The sequence below is a fragment of the Micromonas commoda genome, chromosome 6, assembly GCF_000090985.2.
Source record: "Micromonas commoda chromosome 6, complete sequence".
In the NCBI taxonomy this organism is placed as follows: Eukaryota; Viridiplantae; Chlorophyta; class Mamiellophyceae; order Mamiellales; family Mamiellaceae; genus Micromonas; species Micromonas commoda.
Window position 1 is genome coordinate 337,678 of NC_013043.1, and position 22,989 is coordinate 360,666.

General features: G+C 63.6%; 13 protein-coding genes across 13 annotated transcripts; 7 read left to right on the forward strand and 6 right to left on the reverse strand.

The window, feature by feature from the left end:
* Positions 1–1,405: 1,405 nt before the first annotated feature.
* PSBY (photosystem II PsbY protein) lies at positions 1,406–1,981 on the forward strand (the record flags this gene model as incomplete). The annotated part of the gene is made up of 1 exon (XM_002502755.1): positions 1,406–1,981. The coding sequence occupies one exon, from the start codon at positions 1,406–1,408 to the stop codon at positions 1,979–1,981; it is 576 nt and encodes a 191-aa protein (XP_002502801.1).
* An 815-nt stretch (positions 1,982–2,796) lies between these two features.
* Positions 2,797–4,890, reverse strand: MICPUN_83194 (predicted protein; the record flags this gene model as incomplete). The annotated part of the gene is made up of 2 exons (XM_002503113.1): positions 2,797–4,688; positions 4,797–4,890. Coding segments are annotated over 2 exons (1,986 nt in total), but the record flags the coding sequence as incomplete, so codon positions are not given.
* A 136-nt stretch (positions 4,891–5,026) lies between these two features.
* On the forward strand, positions 5,027–6,181 carry MICPUN_100914 (predicted protein; the record flags this gene model as incomplete). Its single annotated transcript, XM_002502756.1, has 1 exon — positions 5,027–6,181. One exon carries the CDS (start codon positions 5,027–5,029, stop codon positions 6,176–6,178), a length of 1,152 nt encoding a protein of 383 aa, XP_002502802.1. The 3' UTR covers positions 6,179–6,181.
* A 21-nt stretch (positions 6,182–6,202) lies between these two features.
* Positions 6,203–7,354, reverse strand: MICPUN_94459 (predicted protein). Its single transcript, XM_002503114.1, has 2 exons — positions 7,213–7,354; positions 6,203–6,637 (listed from the first exon to the last, which is right to left on the reverse strand). The coding sequence occupies exons 1-2, from the start codon at positions 7,345–7,347 to the stop codon at positions 6,449–6,451; spliced, it is 324 nt and encodes a 107-aa protein (XP_002503160.1). The 5' UTR covers positions 7,348–7,354; the 3' UTR covers positions 6,203–6,448.
* A 513-nt stretch (positions 7,355–7,867) lies between these two features.
* Positions 7,868–10,441, forward strand: MICPUN_100915 (hypothetical protein; the record flags this gene model as incomplete). Its single annotated transcript, XM_002502757.1, has 2 exons — positions 7,868–8,001; positions 8,116–10,441. The coding sequence occupies 2 exons, from the start codon at positions 7,868–7,870 to the stop codon at positions 10,439–10,441; spliced, it is 2,460 nt and encodes an 819-aa protein (XP_002502803.1).
* Positions 10,442–10,543: 102 nt separating this feature from the next.
* On the forward strand, positions 10,544–12,148 carry MICPUN_108412 (predicted protein). The gene has a single exon (XM_002502758.1). It carries the CDS (start codon positions 11,114–11,116, stop codon positions 12,092–12,094), a length of 981 nt encoding a protein of 326 aa, XP_002502804.1. The 5' UTR covers positions 10,544–11,113; the 3' UTR covers positions 12,095–12,148.
* Positions 12,149–12,175: 27 nt separating this feature from the next.
* MICPUN_59187 (predicted protein) lies at positions 12,176–14,380 on the reverse strand (the record flags this gene model as incomplete). Its single annotated transcript, XM_002503115.1, has 1 exon — positions 12,176–14,380. One exon carries the CDS (start codon positions 14,378–14,380, stop codon positions 12,176–12,178), a length of 2,205 nt encoding a protein of 734 aa, XP_002503161.1.
* A 276-nt stretch (positions 14,381–14,656) lies between these two features.
* Positions 14,657–15,955, forward strand: MICPUN_59188 (predicted protein; the record flags this gene model as incomplete). Its single annotated transcript, XM_002502759.1, has 1 exon — positions 14,657–15,955. One exon carries the CDS (start codon positions 14,657–14,659, stop codon positions 15,953–15,955), a length of 1,299 nt encoding a protein of 432 aa, XP_002502805.1.
* Positions 15,956–16,097: 142 nt separating this feature from the next.
* Positions 16,098–17,031, reverse strand: MICPUN_59189 (predicted protein; the record flags this gene model as incomplete). Its single annotated transcript, XM_002503116.1, has 2 exons — positions 16,098–16,107; positions 16,223–17,031. 2 exons carry the CDS (start codon positions 17,029–17,031, stop codon positions 16,098–16,100), a joined length of 819 nt encoding a protein of 272 aa, XP_002503162.1.
* Positions 17,032–17,215: 184 nt separating this feature from the next.
* On the forward strand, positions 17,216–18,031 carry MICPUN_82773 (short chain dehydrogenase/reductase family protein; the record flags this gene model as incomplete). The annotated part of the gene is made up of 1 exon (XM_002502760.1): positions 17,216–18,031. The coding sequence occupies one exon, from the start codon at positions 17,216–17,218 to the stop codon at positions 18,029–18,031; it is 816 nt and encodes a 271-aa protein (XP_002502806.1).
* Positions 18,032–18,078: 47 nt separating this feature from the next.
* MICPUN_83132 (dead-box ATP-dependent RNA helicase) lies at positions 18,079–19,431 on the reverse strand (the record flags this gene model as incomplete). The annotated part of the gene is made up of 1 exon (XM_002503117.1): positions 18,079–19,431. One exon carries the CDS (start codon positions 19,429–19,431, stop codon positions 18,079–18,081), a length of 1,353 nt encoding a protein of 450 aa, XP_002503163.1.
* A 286-nt stretch (positions 19,432–19,717) lies between these two features.
* On the forward strand, positions 19,718–20,475 carry MICPUN_83150 (predicted protein; the record flags this gene model as incomplete). Its single annotated transcript, XM_002502761.1, has 1 exon — positions 19,718–20,475. A coding segment is annotated over one exon (758 nt), but the record flags the coding sequence as incomplete, so codon positions are not given.
* Positions 20,476–21,945: 1,470 nt separating this feature from the next.
* Positions 21,946–22,821, reverse strand: NIT (hydrolase, carbon-nitrogen family protein; the record flags this gene model as incomplete). The annotated part of the gene is made up of 1 exon (XM_002503118.1): positions 21,946–22,821. One exon carries the CDS (start codon positions 22,819–22,821, stop codon positions 21,946–21,948), a length of 876 nt encoding a protein of 291 aa, XP_002503164.1.
* Between the last annotated feature and the right edge of the window lie 168 nt (positions 22,822–22,989).

Genomic DNA, 22,989 nt, shown 5'->3' on the forward strand with positions numbered 1-22,989 from the left:
GCAAAGGTTGCGATCCGCGGCGTGCGTGTTGTCGGTGCTAGGCCCATCGTGGCTCGGCCCGCCGCCGTTCGCGTCGCCGCGTCCGCCACCGTCGAGAAGAGTGACGACCTCGCTCTCGGCCAGGTGAGGATCGCCCCGATTGCCGTATTTCGTCCCCTTTCGGAGCCGGCGTCGGACTCGCATCCGATGCGCGATGCCACCACGAGGGTGGCGTCGGTCGCATCATATGCGTGACACATCGAACCAGTCGCTAGTCGAGCAACCCGGGCGCCGGGCGAGCGCAGGGCGCGGGTTCGACGCGCGATTCGGCGAAGTTTTTTGGGCTCAGATAGCCTCCGAATCGGATATGCCGTCAAACCGTGACTTTTGCGTGGTGTCGTTCGATCGACCGCTCGCGACCTTCGACTAACCCACGCGACACCCCCAAACTCTTCCCATATCTTGTGTATAACAGACTGCCGCCCTCACCCTCGCGGGCGCTCTCTCCCTCGGAGCTCAGCAGGCGAACGCCGCCTCGACTGAAATCTCCCAGCTGGCTTCCGTGGACAGCCGGGCGCTCGTTTTCCTGGTCATCCTTGGACCTGCTCTGGGATGGGTAGCGTTCAACATCTTGCAGCCTGGCCTTAACCAGCTCAACAACATGCAGGAGAAGAACGCCAAGCGCAAGGGTCTCGCTGCTGGTGTCGGCGGCCTTTCTGCCGCTGCCCTCATGGGTATGCCCGAGGCCGCTGACGCCGCCACCGAGGCCATGCAGCTCGCTGACCTCGACGCCCGCATTGCCATCTTCGGTGCTTTCGTGCCCGTCCTTGGCTGGGTTGGCTACAACATCCTTGGCCCTGGTCTCAAGCAGCTCGAGAAGATGCAGCAGGACGCCGCTAAGAAGAAGGGTGTGGCTGCTGGTGTCGGCGGCCTTTCTGCCGCTGCCCTCATGGGTATGCCCGAGGCCGCTGACGCCGCCACCGAGGCCATGCAGCTCGCTGACCTCGACGCCCGCATTGCCATCTTCGGTGCTTTCGTGCCCGTCCTTGGCTGGGTTGGCTACAACATCCTTGGCCCTGGTCTCAAGCAGCTCGAGAAGATGCAGCAGGACGCCGCTAAGAAGAAGGGTGTGGCTGCTGGTGTCGGCGGCCTTTCTGCCGCTGCCCTCATGGGTATGCCCGAGGCCGCTGACGCCGCCACCGAGGCCATGCAGCTCGCTGACCTCGACGCCCGCATTGCCATCTTCGGTGCTTTCGTGCCCGTCCTTGGCTGGGTTGGCTACAACATCCTTGGCCCTGGTCTCAAGCAGCTCGAGAAGATGCAGCAGGACGCCGCTAAGAAGAAGGGTGTGGCTGCTGGTGTCGGCGGCCTTTCTGCCGCTGCCCTCATGGGTATGCCCGAGGCCGCTGACGCCGCCACCGAGGCCATGCAGCTCGCTGACCTCGACGCCCGCATTGCCATCTTCGGTGCTTTCGTGCCCGTCCTTGGCTGGGTTGGCTACAACATCCTTGGCCCTGGTCTCAAGCAGCTCGAGAAGATGCAGCAGGACGCCGCTAAGAAGAAGGGTGTGGCTGCGGGTGTTGGCGGCCTTTCTGCCGCTGCCCTCATGGGTATGCCCGAGGCCGCTGACGCCGCCACCGAGGCCATGCAGCTCGCTGACCTCGACGCCCGCATTGCCATCTTCGGTGCTTTCGTGCCCGTCCTTGGCTGGGTTGGCTACAACATCCTTGGCCCTGGTCTCAAGCAGCTCGAGAAGATGCAGCAGGACGCCGCTAAGAAGAAGGGTGTGGCTGCGGGTGTTGGCCTTTCTGCCGCTGCCCTCATGGGTATGCCCGAGGCCGCTGACGCCGCCACCGAGGCCATGCAGCTCGCTGACCTCGACGCCCGCATTGCCATCTTCGGTGCTTTCGTGCCCGTCCTTGGCTGGGTTGGCTACAACATCCTTGGCCCTGGTCTCAAGCAGCTCGAGAAGATGCAGCAGGATGCCGCTAAGAAGAAGTAAATGTTGAACTTTCAACATTTATTCTTAGCAACATAGCCAACCAACCACAAAATATCAACTATTAGCGGGGTGTATGACTAGCCAGGCGACGGGATAGCCGACGTCTTGGCACCAAAGATTTGTAGTAGAGAGAAATCTTCCATCATAAAAGCCTAATCTTATGCGCTCACGCTGCTAGTTTCTATTTGGGATGAGGATGTAAGTCCGAAGTCGCGTTATCCGAGGAGGTCGGCAAACGGGTCCTTCTTCTTGTTGGCAGACTTCGGCGTTCCCCCGTTCATTGCACCTCCGCTTTGGCCGGGTTTGGGCGAGGCCGAAGCACCAGCTCCCTGTGGCATCATCGCATGCCCGCCCACCATCCCGACACTGCCGCCCCCCAACAGGTCGAAGCCCCCCGCGCCAGTCTGAGCAGGCGCGCCGCCGTACAGGGCATCCAAGCTAAAGTTGGCGGGAGCAGGAGCCGAGCCTTCCCCGACGCTGAGCCCGGCGAGGAGGTCGGTCGGAGGAGGACGATGAGGAGCCGCGGCGGTTGGAGTCGGAGCATCGAGTCCCATAAGAAGGTCCATGTCGGACCTCGGTGCAGGTGGAGGCGGCGCTCGCGGCACTTGCGGCGGCGGCGGCGCGCCGACCCCGCTGAACAGCGCACTCGCGAGCTGCGCGCGATCATCCTCGGGTGCCTGCGGCGATTCGAACCTCGGCGTGGTCGTCGGAGGGGCCGATCGCCCCGCCGGCTCGCCCCATGTTCCTCCCGTGCTACTCAGCCTCATCTCCCCGCTCGGCGCCGCCGCCGTCGCCGCGATACCCCGATCCAGCGCGGGCGCGTCGTAGGCATCAAACCGAAGCGATCCCGCGACCTCGTGAGATAACCCGCCGCCCCCGGCCTCCCTCAGGCCCGTAGAACGCTCGGACGGCTGAAGGTACGCCGAAGCACCCTCGGCGAGAGCCTTGTTGACGTACGCGTCCAGGGCTGGCAAAGCCGGGTTTACCTCGAGATCCTCGCAGCTGGCATCCTGCGGTAACGCCGCCGCGACAAGCGCCGGGTTCTCCCGCAGAAGCGCCGTGATCTCGTAGGCTCGCTGCTGGCGGTCAATACTTCTGCTGTTCAGATTTCGGTTCACGAGTTTGGTCGCCTTCTCCGACAGCTGACCCCCGCCCGCAGCCGCGAGCTTGGCGCACGCGGTCATCGCCTGCGCCTGCACCGCGTCGCCCTCGGGCTGGGCCTCAACCGCGGTACAAAGTGTGTCCATCAGCGCCTGGGGACTCTGACCGCTCAGCGTCCCGTACTCGCCCACGACCCATAGGATCACCTCGAAGAGCACCCGCGGGATCCTGGGTTTGGAGATGAGCCCGAGGTAGGCGGCGACGGCGGAGCGTCGGAGCGTCGCGTCGTTGGCGTCCTCGCCGCTGCCCTCCGCGATGAGCGCCATGAGATTGTGAGCCGTGGACTGCTTCACGACGTCGCCGCCAACCTCGAACAGGACGTTCATCGTGGTTATGAACCACTGCGTGCTCGGAGCGTACCTCTCCGCCAGCTCGCCGATGCGGGTCGCGGTCTCCTCCCGCAAGTGGTGGTCCGTCGCGTCCCTCAGGAAATCCATCATCTTCTCCACGATGACCTCGACATTATTCGACTTGGTCATGCGGTACAGAAGATCCAGCGTCTTCTTCCTGAGGCTCTCGTCCGGGTCCGTCAGGCAGTCCACCACCGCCATCTGGTGCTCCGTAGCGTAGTTCGGGTTGATGTTCACGATGCACGACAGCGCATCCAGCCCGGCGTACTTGAGGTTGTTGTTGGAGGACTTGACGAACCTGGACACCACCCCGGCGCAGTGCTCCAGCAGCACCGGCGATGGGTAGATGCTCGCCGCGGTGCGCACACACTCGTAAACGATGGCGTTTCCTATGCTGCTATGATTATCGCCCTTCTTGAGAACAGCGTTCAGCACCGAGTACATCTCTGTCGCCGCCTTCTGGTCCGCCGCGCCCAGCGCGGCGAGGATCTTCAGCAGCCGGATCTGAATGAACGGAGCCGGCACGCGGTGGTAGTCGTACGATTTGGGCAGCCTGTGCTCCACCACCTGCTTGAGGATTGACACGAATGAAGGCACGAGGTTCTTCTGCGGACCGGGATCCGAGATGGTCAGGTCGTGCAGCGCGCAGAGCGCCGCGGACATGACGCTCGGGTCCTTGTCGCAGAGCATCTGCCGAAACTTGCCGTGCAGGTGCGACACCGACGAAGGGGATTTCAGGTGGAACTTGTGCAGCGCCATCACCGCCTTCTTCCTCACGTGCATCTGCGGGTGGTTGAGAAGCTCCGTAACCTGCGGCAGCACAGCCGGGATGGTTTCCTCGTTGACCAGCCTGCAGATGGTGGTGAGCGCCGCACACACCACCAGGTAGTTGTCGCTCTTGAGATCTTGCTGCACGGTGTTGACGATGAGGATGATGAGTTCATGGTTTTCGTCGAGGAAGGCGGAGGTGGCGAGGTATCCGACACGCTTCAGCGATACTTCCGACTCGTTCGTCGCCTTCACTGCGTGGATGTAGCCGAACGCGGCGTCGTGGCCGAGCATCTCGACGTACATGAGGCGAATGAGATACTCCTTGAGCTTGGCCTTCTCCAACTTCGGCCCAGTGAGGACCGTGCGCAGCATCATGACCTCCCTGCGCATGATGGCGTCCTCGTCCGACTTGTTCTTACATTCGCCTGTGAGATTCGGGGGAGGAATCGTCAGACCGGCTGAGTTGGGGGTTGCGAAGCGCTGTCGTTTCAAACGGGGGCAACCCTAAAATATTAAAGACGTCGCTCGCGCACCTATGTGCCTGACGATGTCATAGAACTCCTTGCTCTTCGTCTTGTGGGCGCCCAACGCGATGGACTGCCTCGGCGAGTCATCCGTTCTGCCCATCTTGACCCCCGAGCGCTCCGTCGTGCAAACCACCCGCGCGCGATGCTTTGTTACCCGGGAGGAATATTTTGGCGGGTGCCTTCGCTTCAGTTGCGCGAAAACGGAGCCAGCATCAGAACTTCACAACGCGGGACCGATGGACACCGGGCTCCTGTCCTCGCTCGTGCCGTTTGTCCTCTGGATCGGCGGTACCTTCTGCTGGTGGGGACTCAGAGGCCGCCTGTGGTATCGCTCCACGCGTCACCTCTGGCCGTGTTTCCTCGTCGCGAGCCCGTTCGGCGGGCTCAACGTCCCAAAGCTTCCTCCGCACGATAAACAATGGTGTTGCTTCAGGGCGTCGCCGGGGTCGAGGAAGTACAAGGCTGTGCGGGTGGCGCCGTGTTTTCCCGAAAATCCGTGCGCTGTGTGTGGCAAGGCGTGCGGCCTCACCGACAGGGAGCTGGACCGTCAGCGACACCCGTGCGGTCTCGGCTGCGGGTGTCGCTGCGCGTGCATCGGTTGCAAGTACACCAACGCGGGGGAGTGCGAGAGGGTGCTGTGCGAGGACACCGTGCCCGAGGACGTAGTGGGGAACACGGTGGCTTCGGTCGCCGCGGGGGGTCTCTCGGCGATCGCGACGGCGCTCACGAACGTCAGTCGTAGCGTGGAGCAGCTCACGCGCCAGCAGGTGGAGCGGCAGCAGCGGAGGCAGCAGCAGGCTCCCGTGCCTGCGGAGATGCGTCGGGGATACGCGCCGCAGCCGCCGCAGCCTCAGTATCAGGCACCTGCGACACAGTGGGACGCACAGCGTCAAGTCTACGAGCAGCACAGGTGGGAACAGCAACAGCAGCAGCAGCAGCAGCAGCAGCAGCAGCAGCAGCAGCAGCAGCCCAACTACCCGCAGCCAAACTATGCACCGCCCGCTCCGCCCCCGCCGCCGCCGCCAGTGCAGACTGGAAATCCGTTCGCACCTCCGGGTGCGGCCGAACCCGCGAGCCCCTCGGCGCCGCCCACCGCGCTCCTGTACCCGTCAGTTCCCGGCGGGCCCGAGCCTCAGGCCCACGCGGCTCCACCGCCCACGGAGACTGGCGCTCCGTCGCGAGAGGAACAGGCCAAGCTCGCGGCGGCCAAGGCTGCGACGGAGGCGAAGGTTGCGGCTGGGAAGGCCGCCAAGGCTGCGAAAGCGACGGGAGCGAAGATGGCCACGATGCTGGGAAAGGGTATGCAGGCCGTGGGTAAGAGAATGGAGGAGGCGGCGAAGGATGGCGCCTCGAAGGCAAAGGACCGCAATCCTCAGAATAGGCAGTGATAGCTATTAGCGCTGGGCATGTTATACGCATCGTAGTCGTAAATATTTGATAACGAGCTCGAATGGCGAGTCCCTACTATCTAGAGGACTCTCCAGCAGTTACGCTAATCAAAAGAATAGCCTCCACATTCCTCTACAATCCCACCTATTACATCTTGATGTCGTGTTCCATGGAGCCGAACACCTCCCTGCCAACCTATTCCGCAAACCTCGCGGCGGGAGGGGCTTCACCGCCCGGTCGTCAAGTTACACGTGAGCAACGCGTGTTGCTTAGAGGCCGGAGCGACCCCAGACAACGAGGGAGAGGGAGAAGGAGAAGGTGGCCATGAGGGCACCCCACGCCACGTTCACGATGAGGGGCTCGCCCTCAGCCACCTGCACGAGCTCCATAGCCGCCTGCGCCGCGGGGGCAGACATGGCCTCGTACACGGCACCGGCAGCGAGAACACCGGCGACGGCCTGATGAGGACAACAGAGAGTGGAGAGGGGACGAACGGTCAGAGGTACTTCGAGGCTGCGACGGAGCATGGCGTAGTTCGCGCGAAAAAACCCAAAAATGCTCACAGGCGCCCAGGCGCAGCAGCGCCCGAGCGGACGTAGCCGAAGGGCTTGGGGACTCGGAGATCGGGCGCCGCGCTCCGAGCGAAGGCCGCGACGACCGCACGGATCGATAACATCGATAGACCGGGCGTGAACACCACGCGTCCCGGTCGATCGTGGTCGATTTGTGCGTCGTCGCGCCCACCCCGGCGTGCAACGAGCACCCCGACCCGCGATTTCAGCCCTGCGCCAGTGGCGAAAAGAAAGCGAGACCCTCCCGCGCGAGCGCGCCGCGCCGACGCGCCGCCGACGTTCAGACCCCCTCATGCATCCGATCATCATCGATTATCACTCACGACGCCATCGAATACCTCGGGACACGACCGGTCTCGTCGCTGTCGCGCCGCGCGGACCCTAAAACCCGCGCGGGCGCTGCCTCTCTCCAGCGGGACAAGTGGATATGGCGTAGATTTTCAACAGGGCTCGTCGCGCACCTTCTGCTGGACGCGGACGGCGTCGACGGGGGCGGCAGCCTTGGCGACGACGGCGGTGCGGCGGGCGGTGCGCGCGGAGCGCTTCGCGACGCGCGCGGGGAGGGCAATCTTGCAGGTCTGGGTAAGAGCGGCCATGTTTCCGGTTTGGGTGTGACAATGACCGCGGTTGCGATCCGGCCTCACCGGAAAAACCCGAGGATGTTCGAGGATAAAATGCTAGCCGCTGGCAGTGGAACGAGCTCTGATTGGCTGAGAAGGCTGCAGGTTCCACGGACAAGGCGCAAACCGTGCTTTTGGGTTCATTCGAAATGATTGTCATATGCGGGCGGAATTGGAGGTCTAATAACTCATGGTCGGTTTTGCCAAAAAAGTTTGGTCGGTCGCACCCTTGAACTTCAAAAATTCCGGTCGACAGTCGAGAGGGGGACAAAGCGGTTGGGGGATCCGCCGAGGCGCGGCTGCATTCGCGGACCGCGCGACGTCGAAGCATCCAGCGCGCCAGCGTCGGACTCGCCTCGTTCGTGCGTTCGAGCCGGAAACAAAGCATCCCGTCGTTTTTCGGCGGAGGATATCCTGGAGAGGCTCCCGAAGGAGGCGCTCCTGATCTCGGTAACGCGCGCGTGACTTTCAACGAAAAAGCTAGAGTTCCGCCACCATGTCGGACCCGACGTGGGACACCTCCAAGGAGAACTTCCAGCCTTTAAAGAGGGGTCGCGACGCTAAGATGCTCGATCAAGTTACGGGCATGGCCAACGGCGAGCGCGCGACGAAGATCAAGGAGGAACGAAGGTACGAGGCGACGCTCGAACGAACCCCCGACCCCTGTCTGGATTTGGTGTTCCGAGAGTGACTGGTCGATTTTGGAATCTCGCCAACTCACCCCGCCCCTCCCTCTTTCCACAGCGCCTTTTGGAACGCTATCGCCACATACGACGGTGATGACCCGCTCGAGGTGTGGGTGAGGTTCATCAAGTGGACGGAGCAGATGTTCACGTCCGGTGGACGCGAGACCGAGGTGCTTCCCCTCCTCGAGCGGTGCACCCGCGAGCTTCAAGAGGTGCCGCGCTACAGGGATGACGTGCGATATCTCCGCATCTGGGTCAAGTACGCCGACTGCTGCAAGGAACCGCACGACATATTCAAGTTCCTTCAGGCGAACGACGTCGGCCAGCGTCACACACTGTTCTACGAGGCCTACGCCGCATTCCTCGAGATCCGCGGCGCGTTCAAGCAGGCGGGTGAGGTATACGACCGCGGCATCCTCATGCGCGCAGAGCCCACGCAGAGGCTCAAGGAAAAGCTCGCGCAGTTTCAACACCGCATGATGAAACGTAAGCAGCGCAAGATGGAGGAGGGCGGCGCCCTCGAGGAGGAAGGAGAGGGCGAGACGCGGAGGTTCGGTGAGGTTGGCGCCGCCGCGAGGGGCGGGAGCGCAAACGCCGAGAACCCAGGCGGCGCCGTGCGCAGCGGCGGCGGTGGCGCCGCGGGTGTCGTGGGATCGAGGGCCCGCGGCCTCGGTGGCACGGGCGGTGTCGGTGGCGGTCGCACGCCCAAGCGTTCCAACGAGAACGACGGCGGTCTGGAGATTTACTGCGACGAGGAGGACGGGGTGGCTCCATCCGCGGCTCCAGCACCATGGAAGAACCTCGGCAAGTACACCGAGACCCGCAAAGAAAACACGAGGGGAGCCACGCAGTGGACGGGTCAGGGCCTCGGGAACAAACGATCGAGGCCCGGACAGGCTAGCGCCGTCACTCCCGCCCCAGACCTCGATATTTACGAGGATGAGGACCTCGCGCAGGCTGAGGCTGAGGCTGCGGCGAACGCGGGTTTGATGTCCAAGTCGACCTCGAAGCCCCCGCCCACCAACGCGCTCCGCCGCCGCCTCGACGCCGCGAACCCCAACCTCGCGAGTAATCCCATGCTGCACCACGGCAAGGGGGCGCCCGAGCCCGAGCCCATCGCCGGCGAGCGACCCAAGACGTTCTATGGCGGCTACAACCCCGCGGATACGGTCAACAATTTTGGCGAGGAGGTGTGCTACGAGGAGCGCCGCGCCGCGAGGTGGGAGGTCGCGAACGGCCCGGTGGCGGCACAGAAGCCCGCCCCGGGGCTAATCATCGGCCGTGAGACTAAGGAGGAGGACATGGAGCTCGATGCGACCGTGGCTGTGCCCACGACCATTGGGGGTGTGCCAGCTGAGGTGACGGCGACAACCGTGCAGGTCATGCAGAACCCCAAGCTGGACGTCGCCGAGGTGCAGACGGCGGCACCACCCGAGTCCGTGCCCCAGCATTCCTTTGGATCATGCGGTGCTCCCCCGTCGGATGTCGGCAGCGGTGTGCAAGGACGCGCGCTGGAGCGACCGACTGACGAGGCCCAGGGCGTGCCACCGGCGGGCGCCGCGCAGCCAGTTGCCGCCGCCGTACCCGCGGGTCTTCGCTGGACCGCCACGGAGGGTGGAACATACGGTATGAACGAGCCGACGATGACTTTGACCACCAAGGAGGCGTGGGGTGACATCATGTCAATGTTTTCCGGAGGACTTGAGGCTGAGCGCGCCACAAATCCAGCGGAAATGGGCGACGCCGCCGCCACCGCCGCTCTCGCACCAATCAAAGAGGCAAACACCCCAGCGCAGAAGGCTGACGAGACGGAGAGCTTCGCGATTTACGAGGATACCTGTTTGCTGTCCAAGGAAGCTGTCGCCGCGGTCGCCGCGCCCAAACAGCAATCGCCCATTGCTGATCTCGAGATTCGAGAGGATACCGTTGTGTTGCCGCCCATCGCTGCCACCCCCAGGCCTGCTGCGTTTGGCGCAAACGCCGCAAAGACCCCAGCGATGCACGGACGGACGCCACTGGCGGCGATGCCGATGAGAACCCCCCTTGCTCCCACCACGGCGACGCGCCAGCCCCTCGCGACCAAGACAGGCGCGGCGGCCATGCCTCCGTCCGCACCAGTGGCTGGGAAAGCCGCAGCTGACGAGAACGAATTTGCCGTGTACGAGGATCCCACTGAGCAGATACCCAGCGGAGCGCACTCCCAGGCTGTGAGCATGCAGCCCCCCGCAGCACCCGCGAACACCCCGATGCCGAGTGATGACGGTGGCTTTGACGTTTACCAGGACACCATGCATATCGACCCGGCAATGATGGCCGAGGCGATGAGACAGGGTGAAGGGTCGCAGGCGAGCGGCTCAGCTGGAAGCGCACAGCACACCAGGTAGATTGTGACGAGTGTAATTTTGATTTGGACGGTGTACGTTGAGATCCAAAAGGACACGTGACTGATGCTCTCTTCTTATAGGACCTTTGGTGAACCGTCAGAGAATGCGGAATGCCGGATGGAATTTGCGTTCAACGCTGAAAACATCGTGCCAGCCTTTGATATACCTCCTGGCTCGTTCATACCTCGCTCTATCGCTGAGGCGGCAGCAGCGGCGGCGGTGTTCAAGCCTGTATCCATAAATCTTTCGCCGAGCGTGTCCGAGTCCGAGGTTGCCCTCTCAGAGCGCACCCTGCGCTCGGCGCAGCCCCCACCCGGGCTCGAGGGAAACGACGAGTTTGAGGTCTTGGCTGACGAGGCAGCCTCCGCGCTCCAAACCCTCAAAACGACGACGAGGCCGAGCCCGATCGCTTCCGTTCGTACCAGCAATCTCAGGCACAGCGCTTCCCCGATCAACCGTATCGCGCAGTCGGCGGACCCTTTTGACCGTGACGCGTTTGACGCTCACCTCGCCACCGTTGACAGGGGCCTTGCCACTTTCCCTGGAGTTTACGTCCACGCCGGTGATACGATTCTCGCGAGCTTGCGCGCCGCGGCGAAGGCTGGTGGCGGTGCGAGGGTTCGCGCGAGAGGAGGCACGTCGCTTGTTCTCGGGAGCACGGAGTACGTCCTCATGGGCCTTGCCGGGTCAGGAGCAAATGCCAAGGTTTATGAGGCTGAATACGCAGAAGTTGCCAGCGTCTCGGACGAGGATGACGAGGGTTTCGGTGGCCTGGCCATCAAGGTGCAGAGTGCTAGGCTGGCTCGATGGGAGTGGATGGTATGCAAACGGCTCGCCGGGCGCATCGATCCCCTGCACGCCGCGGGCGTTGTTCAGCCCTCTGCTCTCCACCTCGTCGGCGGCACTGACGTTGTCAAGGGCTCGGACGCGGAGATTGGCGTCCTGATCATGCCATTTGGCGACCACGGAACCCTGCAGGACGTGCTCAACTCCTATCTCCGCGTAGGTAAACAGATGGACGAGCTCATCGTGATGTACTACGCCATCGAGCTGCTCAGGGTTGTGGAGTCGCTGCACCTGGCTGGGGTGGTCCACGCAGACATCAAACCAGACAACCTGCTTGTGCGAAACGGTGGAGACAACTGGTGTGACTGGGCCGTGAACAGGCCCGGGAGCTGGAAGCTCAAGGGCCTTTCACTCATCGACTTCGGACTCGCCATCGACCTCGGCATGTACGACTGGCAGACGGTGTTTGTCGGCGATTGCGGCACCGAGGGCTTCAGGTGCTCGGAGATGATTGAGGGAAAGCCATGGACGTGGCAGGCGGACATGCACCAGATCGCAGCCACCGTCCACGCCCTTTTGTTCGGCAAGTACATGCAGGTTCACAAGGTGCTCACCGATTTTGATGGATTCAAGTACCGCCCGAGGGAGTCGCTGAAGCGCTGGTGGAGGACCGAACTGTGGGAGATCTTCTTCGAGGTGCTGCTCAACTTTCCCACACTGGACTTCAAGTCGCCGCCGCCGCTGGGTGATCTGCGCCGGATGTTCGAAGAGCACATCATGGAGGAGCGCCTTGGGGCGCAGCTCCGCGTCGGGCTCATGAAGCAGACTGTCTCTATGTTCCAGCAACTGCGCGAGGGAAAGACGTGATTTTTTGGTTGCACCAAGTGCTCACATACGATGAAATGAAAATGAATACGTTACAACCGGGTAAATGAAACAACGCCTCGCTCAGAATGGGATGAAGTGGGCTGACTTCGTCTTCTTCGGCCGTGCGACCCCTGTCCGTCCTTCGTGATGAGTCGAGTCCGGACTGTCCGTGCTGACCCCGGAATCCACCCGCGGCAGTGAAGCTGAGGAATTTGAAGATCTTGGGGGCTTCGCTGCACCCCTGCCGCCGTTGCGCTGCACCAGCCCAGGCTTAGACTTGTTGGCCTCGTCGGTCTGCTTCAGCTCCTCGAAGTTACCTGTGGTTCCGATGCGGCCGAAGCGAGCCTGAATCTCCTTCATGGCATCCTTCGTGTCTAGGCTATCGTCCGAGGCCATCCGGGGAACTCCCGGGCTGCTACTCCTGCTGATCTCGGGCGAAAACGTCCTGCTCTTGGGCTTCCTCATTCCCGCAAACTCCACAACCTTGACCGTGGAGAGACCCGCGATGAGCTGGCAGAACACCGCGAGATCACCCGGCATGATCAGACCGAGCTCCTGCGCCTTGGTGAGCGCCTCCACGTCCGTCCTCGTCGCCCCAAACTGGTGCACCACCGGAGCCGTCTCGTCGTCCAGCGTCGGGCCGGATCCGCCGCTCAGCGCCGGCACCACGCCGCGGTACACGAGCTGCTGCCTCGCCTCCACGTCACCCTCGACCCTCCACTGCACGGTACCGCCGTGGACGGTGGGAATCGACAGCGACAGCACCGGGCACTGCGGGTGGTACTTGGCCACCAGCCGCGTGGTCTCTCCCGTGTGCGAAAACACCACGATGAGCTTGGCCTCAATCTGGTAAGCCGTCTGCACCGCCGCGGCCGCCAGCGCCTCCTTCTTCAGGTTCACGTCCACCTCGAACTGCTCCAGTCTGATGGTGAGAGAGTTGCGGCGCGCGTTGGGTTTGATCTTGGCGAGGTCCGGGTCGTCCTTGACCAGCGGCGCGACGCCCCACGGGAGCGAATCCGTTGCCTTGGCCAGCTTGACGTTCATCTGTACCATCTGTCGCCTGTACCTAGCCTCGTAGTCGTACACCGAGTCAGCCTCCCGCGCGATGGACAACACCGTCTCGAGGCAGGCTAGCGGAAAGTTCCCGTCCAGCGTCTCGAGACCGAGAAGGAGGCCGTCGGCGCCGTCGAGGACAATGTTAGCCACGTCCGTCGCCTCCGCACGCGTGGGCCTGGGCGCAAAGATCATGCTGTCCATGAGCCGCGTCACGATGCACGGCCTGCCAACCTTCTCGCACATCTTCAGCACGTGCTTTTGGACCGCGAACATCTTCTCGGACGCCACAACCGCGCCGAGCTCGCCGCGCGCGAGCAGGACCACGTCCGCCTGGCGCAGGATGCCGGGCAAGTCTCGAAGCGCGTGGAGGTTATCGATCTGCGCGATGATCCTGACGCTTGGCAGGCCGCTGTTGCGGGCGTGCTGCTTGAGGAGCCCGAGCATACCGCCGTCGCGTACCGCGCCGACGGAGATGAAGTCCACGTTGGCGGGCACGGCGAAATTGTTCACGATGACCTCGTCACACGCGTTGAACGGCGGCGCATTCTTCGCCCCGCTGAAGTTGACGGCGAGGCGCTTGACGGTGGACGGCACCTCCACGTCGTTGCGGCACACGCACACGATCTCCCGTTCGCTGATGGAGGTCACCTCGAGCTCGGCGGTGAGCTCGCCAGCGCGCAGGAACGGGTGGACGAAGACGACATCTCCGGGTGAGAACGTCTCGGCGAAATCGAGCTCGCCGATGCTGCTGTCCAGGTGCAGTACGTCGCTGTCGTCGCACACGGGTTTGCCGTGCAGGAGCTTGACCGTCTGGCCCTTGGTGAAATTGAACTCTTTTTCGGGGTCATTCCTGGACACCGCGAAGATGTTCCCGCCCAAGGCGCAGTAGATTGCGCACAGGCACCTGGTCCGCTTCTGGGCCGCCCTGAGATTCTCGAGCGTCTGCAGGTGCTGCTCGAGCGTCCTGCTGCCAGAGGTGAAGTCAAAGCGAGCGACGGTCATGCCCGCCTCAAGCATCTCCGCGAGCTGGTCGACGGTCTCGGTCAACGGACCGCCGATCGTGACGATGACCTTGCACTTGTCGTAGTTGATCTTGGGCCGGGCGGCCTGTTCCAGGATGATTTCAGCTAAATTCGCCTCCTTCGCCATGCCCTTCCTTAACCCATTGGTGCCGGAGAGCATCCCCATCTCCGAGCCTCTCTCTTGAAGTTTCACCTTACTCTGCGTCATTCTCGGGTTTCCCTGTTCTCTCCTTTCACCTCGCGCCCCCTGCCTATGACGATCTGGCGAACGCGTTGGCGGGAATTGGACAATCCGGGTCGCCCCAAAAGTGAATATCTGCCGGGATCTCGAGATGGGACGCGCTTGCCGCGGGACTCGTCATTCACGGTCTTTTTTTCCCAGTTGTCCCTGCGAGCGAAAACGTGGTTCTCTGTTGAGAAAAAACAACAATTCGGCACCTGTGGCTGTATCCAATCCACAGAGACGCGTGACACGACGCCCGTCATGGCCACCTCCACCGAAGGCGTGATGCCGTCGCTGATCGCTTCCGGCGACTCGTCCCCTAGACCTCGCGAGCGATTCGGGACTGGGGTGGACGACATGTGGAGGAAGGAGAGCGCGCTCCATGCCGAGGCTAGGAAGACCTCTCGGAGCCCGCTCGATCCCTTCGTCGACGCTTGCCTGCAGCTCACGGCGTCGTTCAGGGTGTACTTCAAGTTCCTTGTTACCATGGAGTCGCTTTTTCTGTCCATCATTTCCGTCGCATCGGTCCTGCTCTTCTCGCTTTACGAGGTCAAGGGACAGAGGCTCGCGGTAAACGTGAGTTGGGCGTTCATATCGTTCGCCATCGTCATGCCGCTGACCAACTCGCTCAACGAGGCGTTCAGGAGGCGCGAGGAGGCACTCAGCCTGATCAGCGATGTCAAGGCGTACCTATTATCGTACTATCAGGGCCACAGGGACTGGGACTGGGGAGAGAACGGCCGAAAGAGGCTCCCCGCGAACCACGTCTCACACGTCAGGTTCATCATCGCGTCGCTCGTCACCGACATGCGCGATCTCCTCACTTCACCGCCCACCGCCAGGCAGATCCACTTTCACACCGCCAAGGGACGGACGCAGCGACGGAAGATGCGCGCGATCCAGCACGAGATCAGCGCGAGGTGTTGCGAGCACTTCGACCGCGTCTCGCTCGCTGTGGAGGAGCTCAAATACGGCGGGATGCCGGGTAACGAATCGGCGAGACTTCGGCAGTACGTCACGTTCACGATGCGAGCGTGGGAGAAACTCAAGATGATCAAGCGGTACCGCACGCCGATCGCCACGCGGGCCTTCGCCAGGGTGTACATATTTCTCCACCCGATATTCTGGGGCCCGTACTACGCGTACCTTGTGGAGCAGATGCTGAACGAGGACGCGGCGCTGGGCGACGCGATGATCTCGGGTTCCACGGCGCACAAGGCGATGGCGAACGTGTACGCGTGCGTGCTGTCGGTGCTGACGTCGCTGGCGATGCAAGGTTTGTTCAACGTGAGGTACAGGATGGAAGATCCGTTCCTGTGCGAGGTTGGCGCCGGTGAGAAGTACGCGGGGCTGGATCAGATTGACGTGGGGCGGGAATTTGCCGAATTGATGCGGTGTTTGTGTTCAGAGTTCAAGGACGCGGACCAGAACGAGGCTGGCGGGGGACCGAGTCGCAGGGTGTGGCCCGTGCCCAGCGAGTGCGCGATCGCCCACCTCGAGGTTGGGTCCGCGCTCGATGTTCAAACAATCATCCATCACACGAGGGAGGAACGCGTGTGAGGCGGAGTCATTTTTACAACACTCAACATTCATCTTCACAGAGCCCTCGCCGCCTTCCTCGCCGCCGCGCCCGGCCGCCTGATCGCCCATGCCGCCAGTCCTCCCGTCGCGACGCACAGTGTCCCCCACGTCGCCGCGTAGTTCACGTGGTCCTGCGGGTTAACCTTGAAGTCCCTCAGGTCTGCCAGCGCCACGGGCGCCGGATACGAGGCCTCCGCCGAGCCGCTCGGCCTCTTCCCCCGCGCGTTGTATCCGTTACCGGCGTACCTCCCCCCGTCGTGCACCAGCTGAACCATCTGGGTGTCCGGCGGCAGGCTCATGGCGGCGCAAACCGCGGCTCTGTCGATCCAGTGCCACGCGCCGGCGGCTGGGTCGTTGGCCGGGGTGAACGCGCCGGGCGTCTCGCTCCTTCGAACCACGCCGGAGGTCTTGAGGCACGTCCCGCCCTTGGGCTCCACCCAGTGCTCGGGGGCCCAACCCCGGTTGACGATGATCGTCCGCCCCTTCCCGCGCCTGGGTTTGCACGCGGTGAGGACGACGGATCCCGGGACTGGCGTGCCGTGAACGCTCCTCACCCGGGGGCGGATCTTGATCGTCCGCCCCGTCTCGAGCTCGCCCTCCACCAGCACCCTGGCGTACTCGTCGGGTTCGACCCCGGCGTCCACCATGGCGGCGATGTCTCGCATGGTGAGGTCCGGGGCGGATAGCGCCGCCTCGCGAGCGTCCAGCTCGCCCCGCTTCCACTCGTACCGATCCAACTGCCACTTGCACAGGAACGCGCACACCGCGCTGGGGCTGACGAGGAGCGCGTAACCGAGCAGCGAGCGAGCGCCGGCGCCGGGGGAGGCGCCCGCGTTCGCGCCGGCGGCGGATGCGGCGAAGCCGGCGGCGGAGGTGGTCATCCCGGCAGCGCCCCCGCGGAGGGCGGAGCTCGCCGCGTCCTGAGCATGCTGGGTGCCCAACCGCGTCCAGGGCTGCTGGCCCCTGGGCGCGTATCCGTGCAGTGGCGCGCGCGGAGCGGCGGCCGAGCGGCTCGCGAGGCGTAGCAGCAGCGCGGACCTGGACATTTGCGACATCGTCGTGCGTTTCGACGCGCGTCAGAGTGAGATCCCGGAGCGCAGGCGAGCTTCGGTTTTCCTGCAACGTCAAGTCCACCTGTCAGGTCAGTGCCACCCGTCAGTCAGATCGGATAACTCTTCGGCACAACGCCCTCGCGCATCATCCGCATCGACCCCGAGAACGATGGCTAAGGAGATGCGCATGAAGGACCTCTCCGTGGGCGAGCTCTTCGGCGTCGAGGGCAAGACCGTGCTCGTCACCGGCGGCGCGCGCGGCATCGGCCTCATGATCGCGGCGGGTTTCGTCGCCAACGGAGCCAGGGTGTACATCGCGTCCCGCTCCAAGGATGCGTGCGAAGCAGCGGCGAAGAAGCTCACCGCCGAGGGCCCGGGAACGTGCGTGGCGCTCAGCGAGGACCTCTCCACCGAGGCTGGCTGCGTGAACCTCGCCAAGATGTTCAGGGCGAGGGAGGACCGGCTCCACGTGCTGGTGAACAACTCGGGAACGTCGTGGGGAGCGCCGCTGGAGAAGCACTCCGAGAAGGGATGGGACAAGGTGTACGCCCTGAACGTCAAGGGGATCTTCTTCCTCACGCGAGAGCTGCTCCCCGCGCTCGACGCGGGATCCACGACGACGGACCCGGCCAGGGTCATCAACATCGGCTCCATCGCTGGAGAACGGCCGCAGGTGTTTCCGACTTACTCTTATGATGCGAGCAAGGCGGCGGTCCACCACATTACCCGCAAGCTCGCGGACGAGCTCGCGGACAGGCGGCAAAAGGGCGGGCACGCCATCACCGTCAACGCCATCGCCCCGGGGTACGTGCCCAGCGCCATGAGCGACGGTCTGGCGATGTACAAAGAGAGCGAGGAGATCGCAAAGTCGGGTATCCCGCTAAGGAGGAAAGGTGCACCGCAGGACATGGCGGGCGCGGCGCTCTTCCTGTCCTCCAACGCGGGGGCCTGGATCACCGGGACGACGGTGCGGGTCGACGGAGGATTCCTCGCGAAGCTGTGAGACTATAGTACTCGTGTTGCCACTTCTAGCTAGCTAAATTATCGCGCTCAGCGTCGTCCTCCTCCTCTGCCACCCTTCTTCCCGCCGCGGCCGCCCTTGCCCATGATTGTCAACAACTGGCTGTCCTCCTCCCCGTCTCCGTCCCTGTTTCGCTTCTTCCCGCCCCCCTTCGCGTCGGCTTCCCTCATCTGCTGCTGCGCGATCCTCTGCGCCTCGTTCACCCGCTCGTTCATCAGCAGCACCGCCTCCTCCGGGGCGTCGTACGCGTCAAGCTTCTTCTGGATCAGGCGCTCAATCTTCTGATACAGCTCGACGTCGTATTGGGTCACCATGGTGATGGCGAGGCCGCTCCTGCCGGCGCGCGCCGTGCGTCCCACCCTGTGCACGTAGTCCTTGCTGTTCTGTGGGACGTCGTAGTTGATGACGACGTCGACGGCGGGGATGTCGAGACCGCGCGAGGCGACGTCGGTGGCGACGAGGATGTTGCGCTCGCCGGCTTTGAACTTGTTCAGCGCGCCGATGCGCTTGGGTTGGCTCATCTGGCCGTGGATGGGTATGGCGCCGAAGCCGAGGTTCCTCGCCACCAGCGCGAGCTTTCTGGTCTGGTCGCATGTCCTGGTGAACACCATCATCGTGGACGAGCTGAGCTCGTTGAAGAGGTAGTTGACGTAGCAGTCCTTGTGCTTGGCCGGGATGAAAAGGTAGTTTTGCTTCAGCGAGTCCACGGTGCTGTACTTGGCGCTAACCTCAACCTTGACCGGGTTACGGAGGCACGCGCGCTGAAGCTTGGCCACCTTGCTCGTCATCGTCGCGGAGAACAGCTGCGTGCGCCTGTCCCGCGGGACGACCTTGAGGATCTGGTCGATCTCCTGCTCAAAGTCCAGGTTGAGCAGCCGGTCCGCCTCATCCAGGCACAGCACCTGCAGCTGCTTCAGGGTGAACCCCTTGGTGTTGGTGAGGTGGTCCACGACGCGGCCGGGGGTGCCGACGACGACGTGCGGCCGCTTACCCAGCTGGATGGACTGCGCCATCATGTCGATGCCGCCCACGAGCACCGCGGTCTTGACGCCGATGCCGGCGCCCAGCGCCTCGAACTGCTCGGCGATTTGGATGGCGAGCTCGCGCGTCGGGGAGAGCACGAGCGCGAAGAACGCCTGGGGCTTGTCCAGGAGCTCCTGCAGGATGGGCAGAGCGAACGCGCCGGTCTTGCCGCTGCCCGTCTGAGCAAGACCGATGACGTCCTTGCCCTGCAGGGCCTGCGGGATGGACTGCGCCTGAATCTCGGACGGCGCCTTCCACCCGAGGTCCGCCGCCGCCTCGGCGAGCTCCTCGCACACGCCGATGCCGAGGAAGGCCTCCTTCGCCTTCTTCTTCTCCGTCTCGTTCAGAACCACGGCCATTTCTACGGTGGCGGCGAGTCTCTCGCACGAGCGTGGTCGCCAAAGTGGAGCGCCTCTCGGAAGAACGGAAGACTTCTTCGGCGGCGGTCCGATCGTCTCTTGCAGACGCGGACCCATTTTCGTGAAATTCGAGGTTTTGTGACTGGCGGCCATAAAAGAAGATCAGGTTACCGCCTCCCGCCTCCCCAATTACCCTTTCCGATCGTGGTCGAAGGCGGGAGAGATCACAGCGTGTCGCGCACGTAGCGGGACGCCGCGGAGGGGACTGTCATCGCGGGTTCGAAAGATGGCGTCAACGGTGCACTACAAGTTCAAGTCCCAGAAGGACTATGACTCAATCGAGTTCGACGGCATGTTCATCTCGGTGGGAGATCTGAAGCGCCAGATCGTGGACAAGCGCGGACTCGGCCGCGATCAGGCCATGGAGCTCCAGCTGACGAACGCGCAGACCAACGAGGACTACGAGGATGACGCCGTGTTGGTGTGGAAAAACACGTCGGTGATCGCTAAGCGCGTGCCGCGGGACCAGCTCGCGGCGGTGGGGTCCGAGGTTGGGTCCACCACCGTCAAGAAGACGGTGTACGTGCCGCCGCCCCAGATCCCGACCGGGACGGAATTCAGGAAGCCACCCCCGCGACGGAACATGACCTACATCGCGCCCGGAGCTGCCGGTGCGGATGGCGCCCCCGCGGACACGAGCGCCGATCCGTCCATCGCCGCGCTCGTCAGCGGCGCGGCGTCCGCGTGGGAGACCGAGAAGGCGGCAGCCTCAGCCATGGGCCGAGGCGCGGGCAGGGGAGGCGGCCGAGGCGCCCCCGGCGGCGGGAGGGGCATGGGAGGCCGCGGACGCGGCATGGACACCAGCGGACCGCCCCCGCCCGGGTATGTCTGCTTCAGGTGCTCCGTACCCGGCCACTGGATCCACCAGTGCCCGACGAACGGCGATCAGAACCTCGACGTCGTGCGCATGAAGACCGCGTACGGCATCCCCCAGAACCGTCTGGAGCACACGGAGGACGGCGTGCTCGTCGCGCCGACCGGTGAGTCCACCTCGTTCAAGGCGGACGACGACGAGTTCTCGAGGATGATGGGGTTCCTCACCGAACGGGAGGAGGCAAAGGCGGGGACCGCGCTGCCTGCGCCCGGAGACGAGGGCGGGGCCGGCGGGGGCGACGCGGCGGCGCTCCCGGCGCCTGGCGACGAGGCCGCCGACGACGGAGCGGGGGGCGGCGAGGGAGCCGCAGAGGACGGAGCGGGTGCCGAGGATGGAGCGAAAGCCGGGAACGGCGGGGGGGAGGGCGCGGGGGGCGAGAACTTTCAGCCCCCGCTGCCCCCCGGCCCGCCCCCCCCGGGCGTGCAGCAGGCAACGGCGAACGGCATGCCCGGGATGATGAACCCCATGATGGGCATGGGAGGCATGGGAGGCATGGGAATGAACCCGATGATGGGGATGGGAATGGGGATGGGGATGGGGATGAACCCCATGATGATGAATCCCATGATGGGCATGATGGGAATGCCGGGCATGGACATCATGATGAACCCGATGGCGGGCCTCGCGGGTGGTAGAGGAGGCATGGGTGGTCGCGGCGGCAGGGGCGGACGAGGCATCGTCGCCGCGCCTTCCGGCAGGGGACCTGGGACCGCCAAGGGGAAACCCATCAAGGTTGTCGTTCGGAAGAAGGGCGTCGGACCCACCGGGTCGGCGCCTCGTGACTCTCCCGGGGATAGGAAGGAAGACGACGAGGCTGAGAAGAGGTCCGGCAATGAGAACGAGGACAAGGACACCGCCCAGGAGGGAGACGACGAAGGCGGCGCCGACGGCGACGGCGATAAGAAAATCGACGACTCTCCCCCCGAGAAGAGGGAGGTTCGCCGGGTCGTCATCAAGAGGGACCGCAACGTCAGGGAAAGATCTCCTGAGCCATCCGGACCGCGCAGGGTCGTCGTGGTGCGCAAGAGGGCTCGGTCCCCGGAGCGGGCTCGGTCTCCCGATCGATCGCGCGAGGGTAGCCCCGACGGCGACGAAGGTGGCGGCAGCGGCAAGAAGAAACGACGCAACCGCGGTGGTAAAAGGCGTGGCGGCAAAGGAAAGGGCGGTGGTGGTGGTGGAGGCGGAGGCGGAGGCGGCGGTATCCTCTCCCGCCTTGGCAAGTAAGCCACTCAACTAAGCAGTAGATCCAAAGCGGCGAGACTAGACAGCTCGCTGGAAGAACCTGAAACTCAGCTCACAAGTTCGGCTGAAACTTCACCGAGTACCTGGTACTGCCGCGGTCTGCTGACCTGTTTCGACACTGCTGCTGTCATGCTCCCTCCCTCCCTTTGCATCACTCCATCGCAGGAATGACTTTCACGACTACGCTCTGACTTATCTGCCCTGACCTTCTCCGTCTACTCGCAAACGATTGTTGAAATGAAAGATGAATGATGATGATAACACTTATCGTAACATTAAGTCTTACTTGTGCGCGTGAACGTTAAATGACTCGCGTCCCCATTAATCGCACCCTACTGCTACTCCTTCTCGACGGTCGCTTCGAATGTCTCCAGCTTTCGCCTATGTTTATCTACCGGAATCCTCTCCCTCACGTCCTCCAGGTACCCGAGATCTATGTCCGCGGTCGCTATGCCGATGCCGTTGTCCGGATCCTCGAGTTTGGCCAAAACCTTCCCCCACGGGTCAATGATGATCGCGTGCCCGTAGCTCTCCCGTTTCTCGCTGTGAACCCCTGCCTGCGCCGCGGCGATGACGTAGCTCTGCGTCTCGATCGCCCTCGCCCTCAGCAACACCTCCCAGTGTGCCTCACCCGTGGGTTTGGTGAAGGCTGACGGTACCAGCATGATCTGTGCGCCCATCTCGTGCCTCAGCCGCGAGTACAGCTCCGGGAATCGCAGGTCGTAGCACACCGTCATGCCAAGCCGCCCTATCGGCGAATCAGCCGCGACGATTGCATCGCCGGGTGACGCCGTCTTACTCTCCATCAGCACAGGGCCGTTCGGAATGTCGACGTCGAACAGGTGAATCTTCCTGTAGCTGGCGCGCACGTCCCCGTCGGAGTCCACGAGGACGTGCGTGTTGTACCTGTGATCCGCGTCCGGTCCCGTCTCCGGAAAGCCCCCAAGGGACAGCCACACGCCGGTGTCCTTCGCCAGCTGCCTGTACCGTGCCATCAGCGGGCCGTCCAGGGGTTCCATCACCGCCAGCGCGTCATTTCCCGCTATTCCGATGTACGCGAAACACTCGGGGAGGAAGAGTATGGAGCACCCCTGCGAAGCCGCGGCGCTGGCGAGCGTCGAGCACGTCTCGAAGTTCGCCTCCAAATCGTTGGTGGCCCGCATCTGCCCCACCGCGGCTTTGGAGACACCAGCGCGCTTCGGTGGGGGTTCCATCGCCGCTGCTCGCGTCACCGTCCTGGTTCGCGATGCCAATAATCTCGTCGAGGCGCGAGCTCGCACGAGTCGGGCTCCAGAGCGAAGGAGCGACGCCCCGCTCATCGGAGAGTGAGCACCTGTCTGGATAAAACGCAACCCTCACTTGGTATCGGCGTTTTTCTCGGC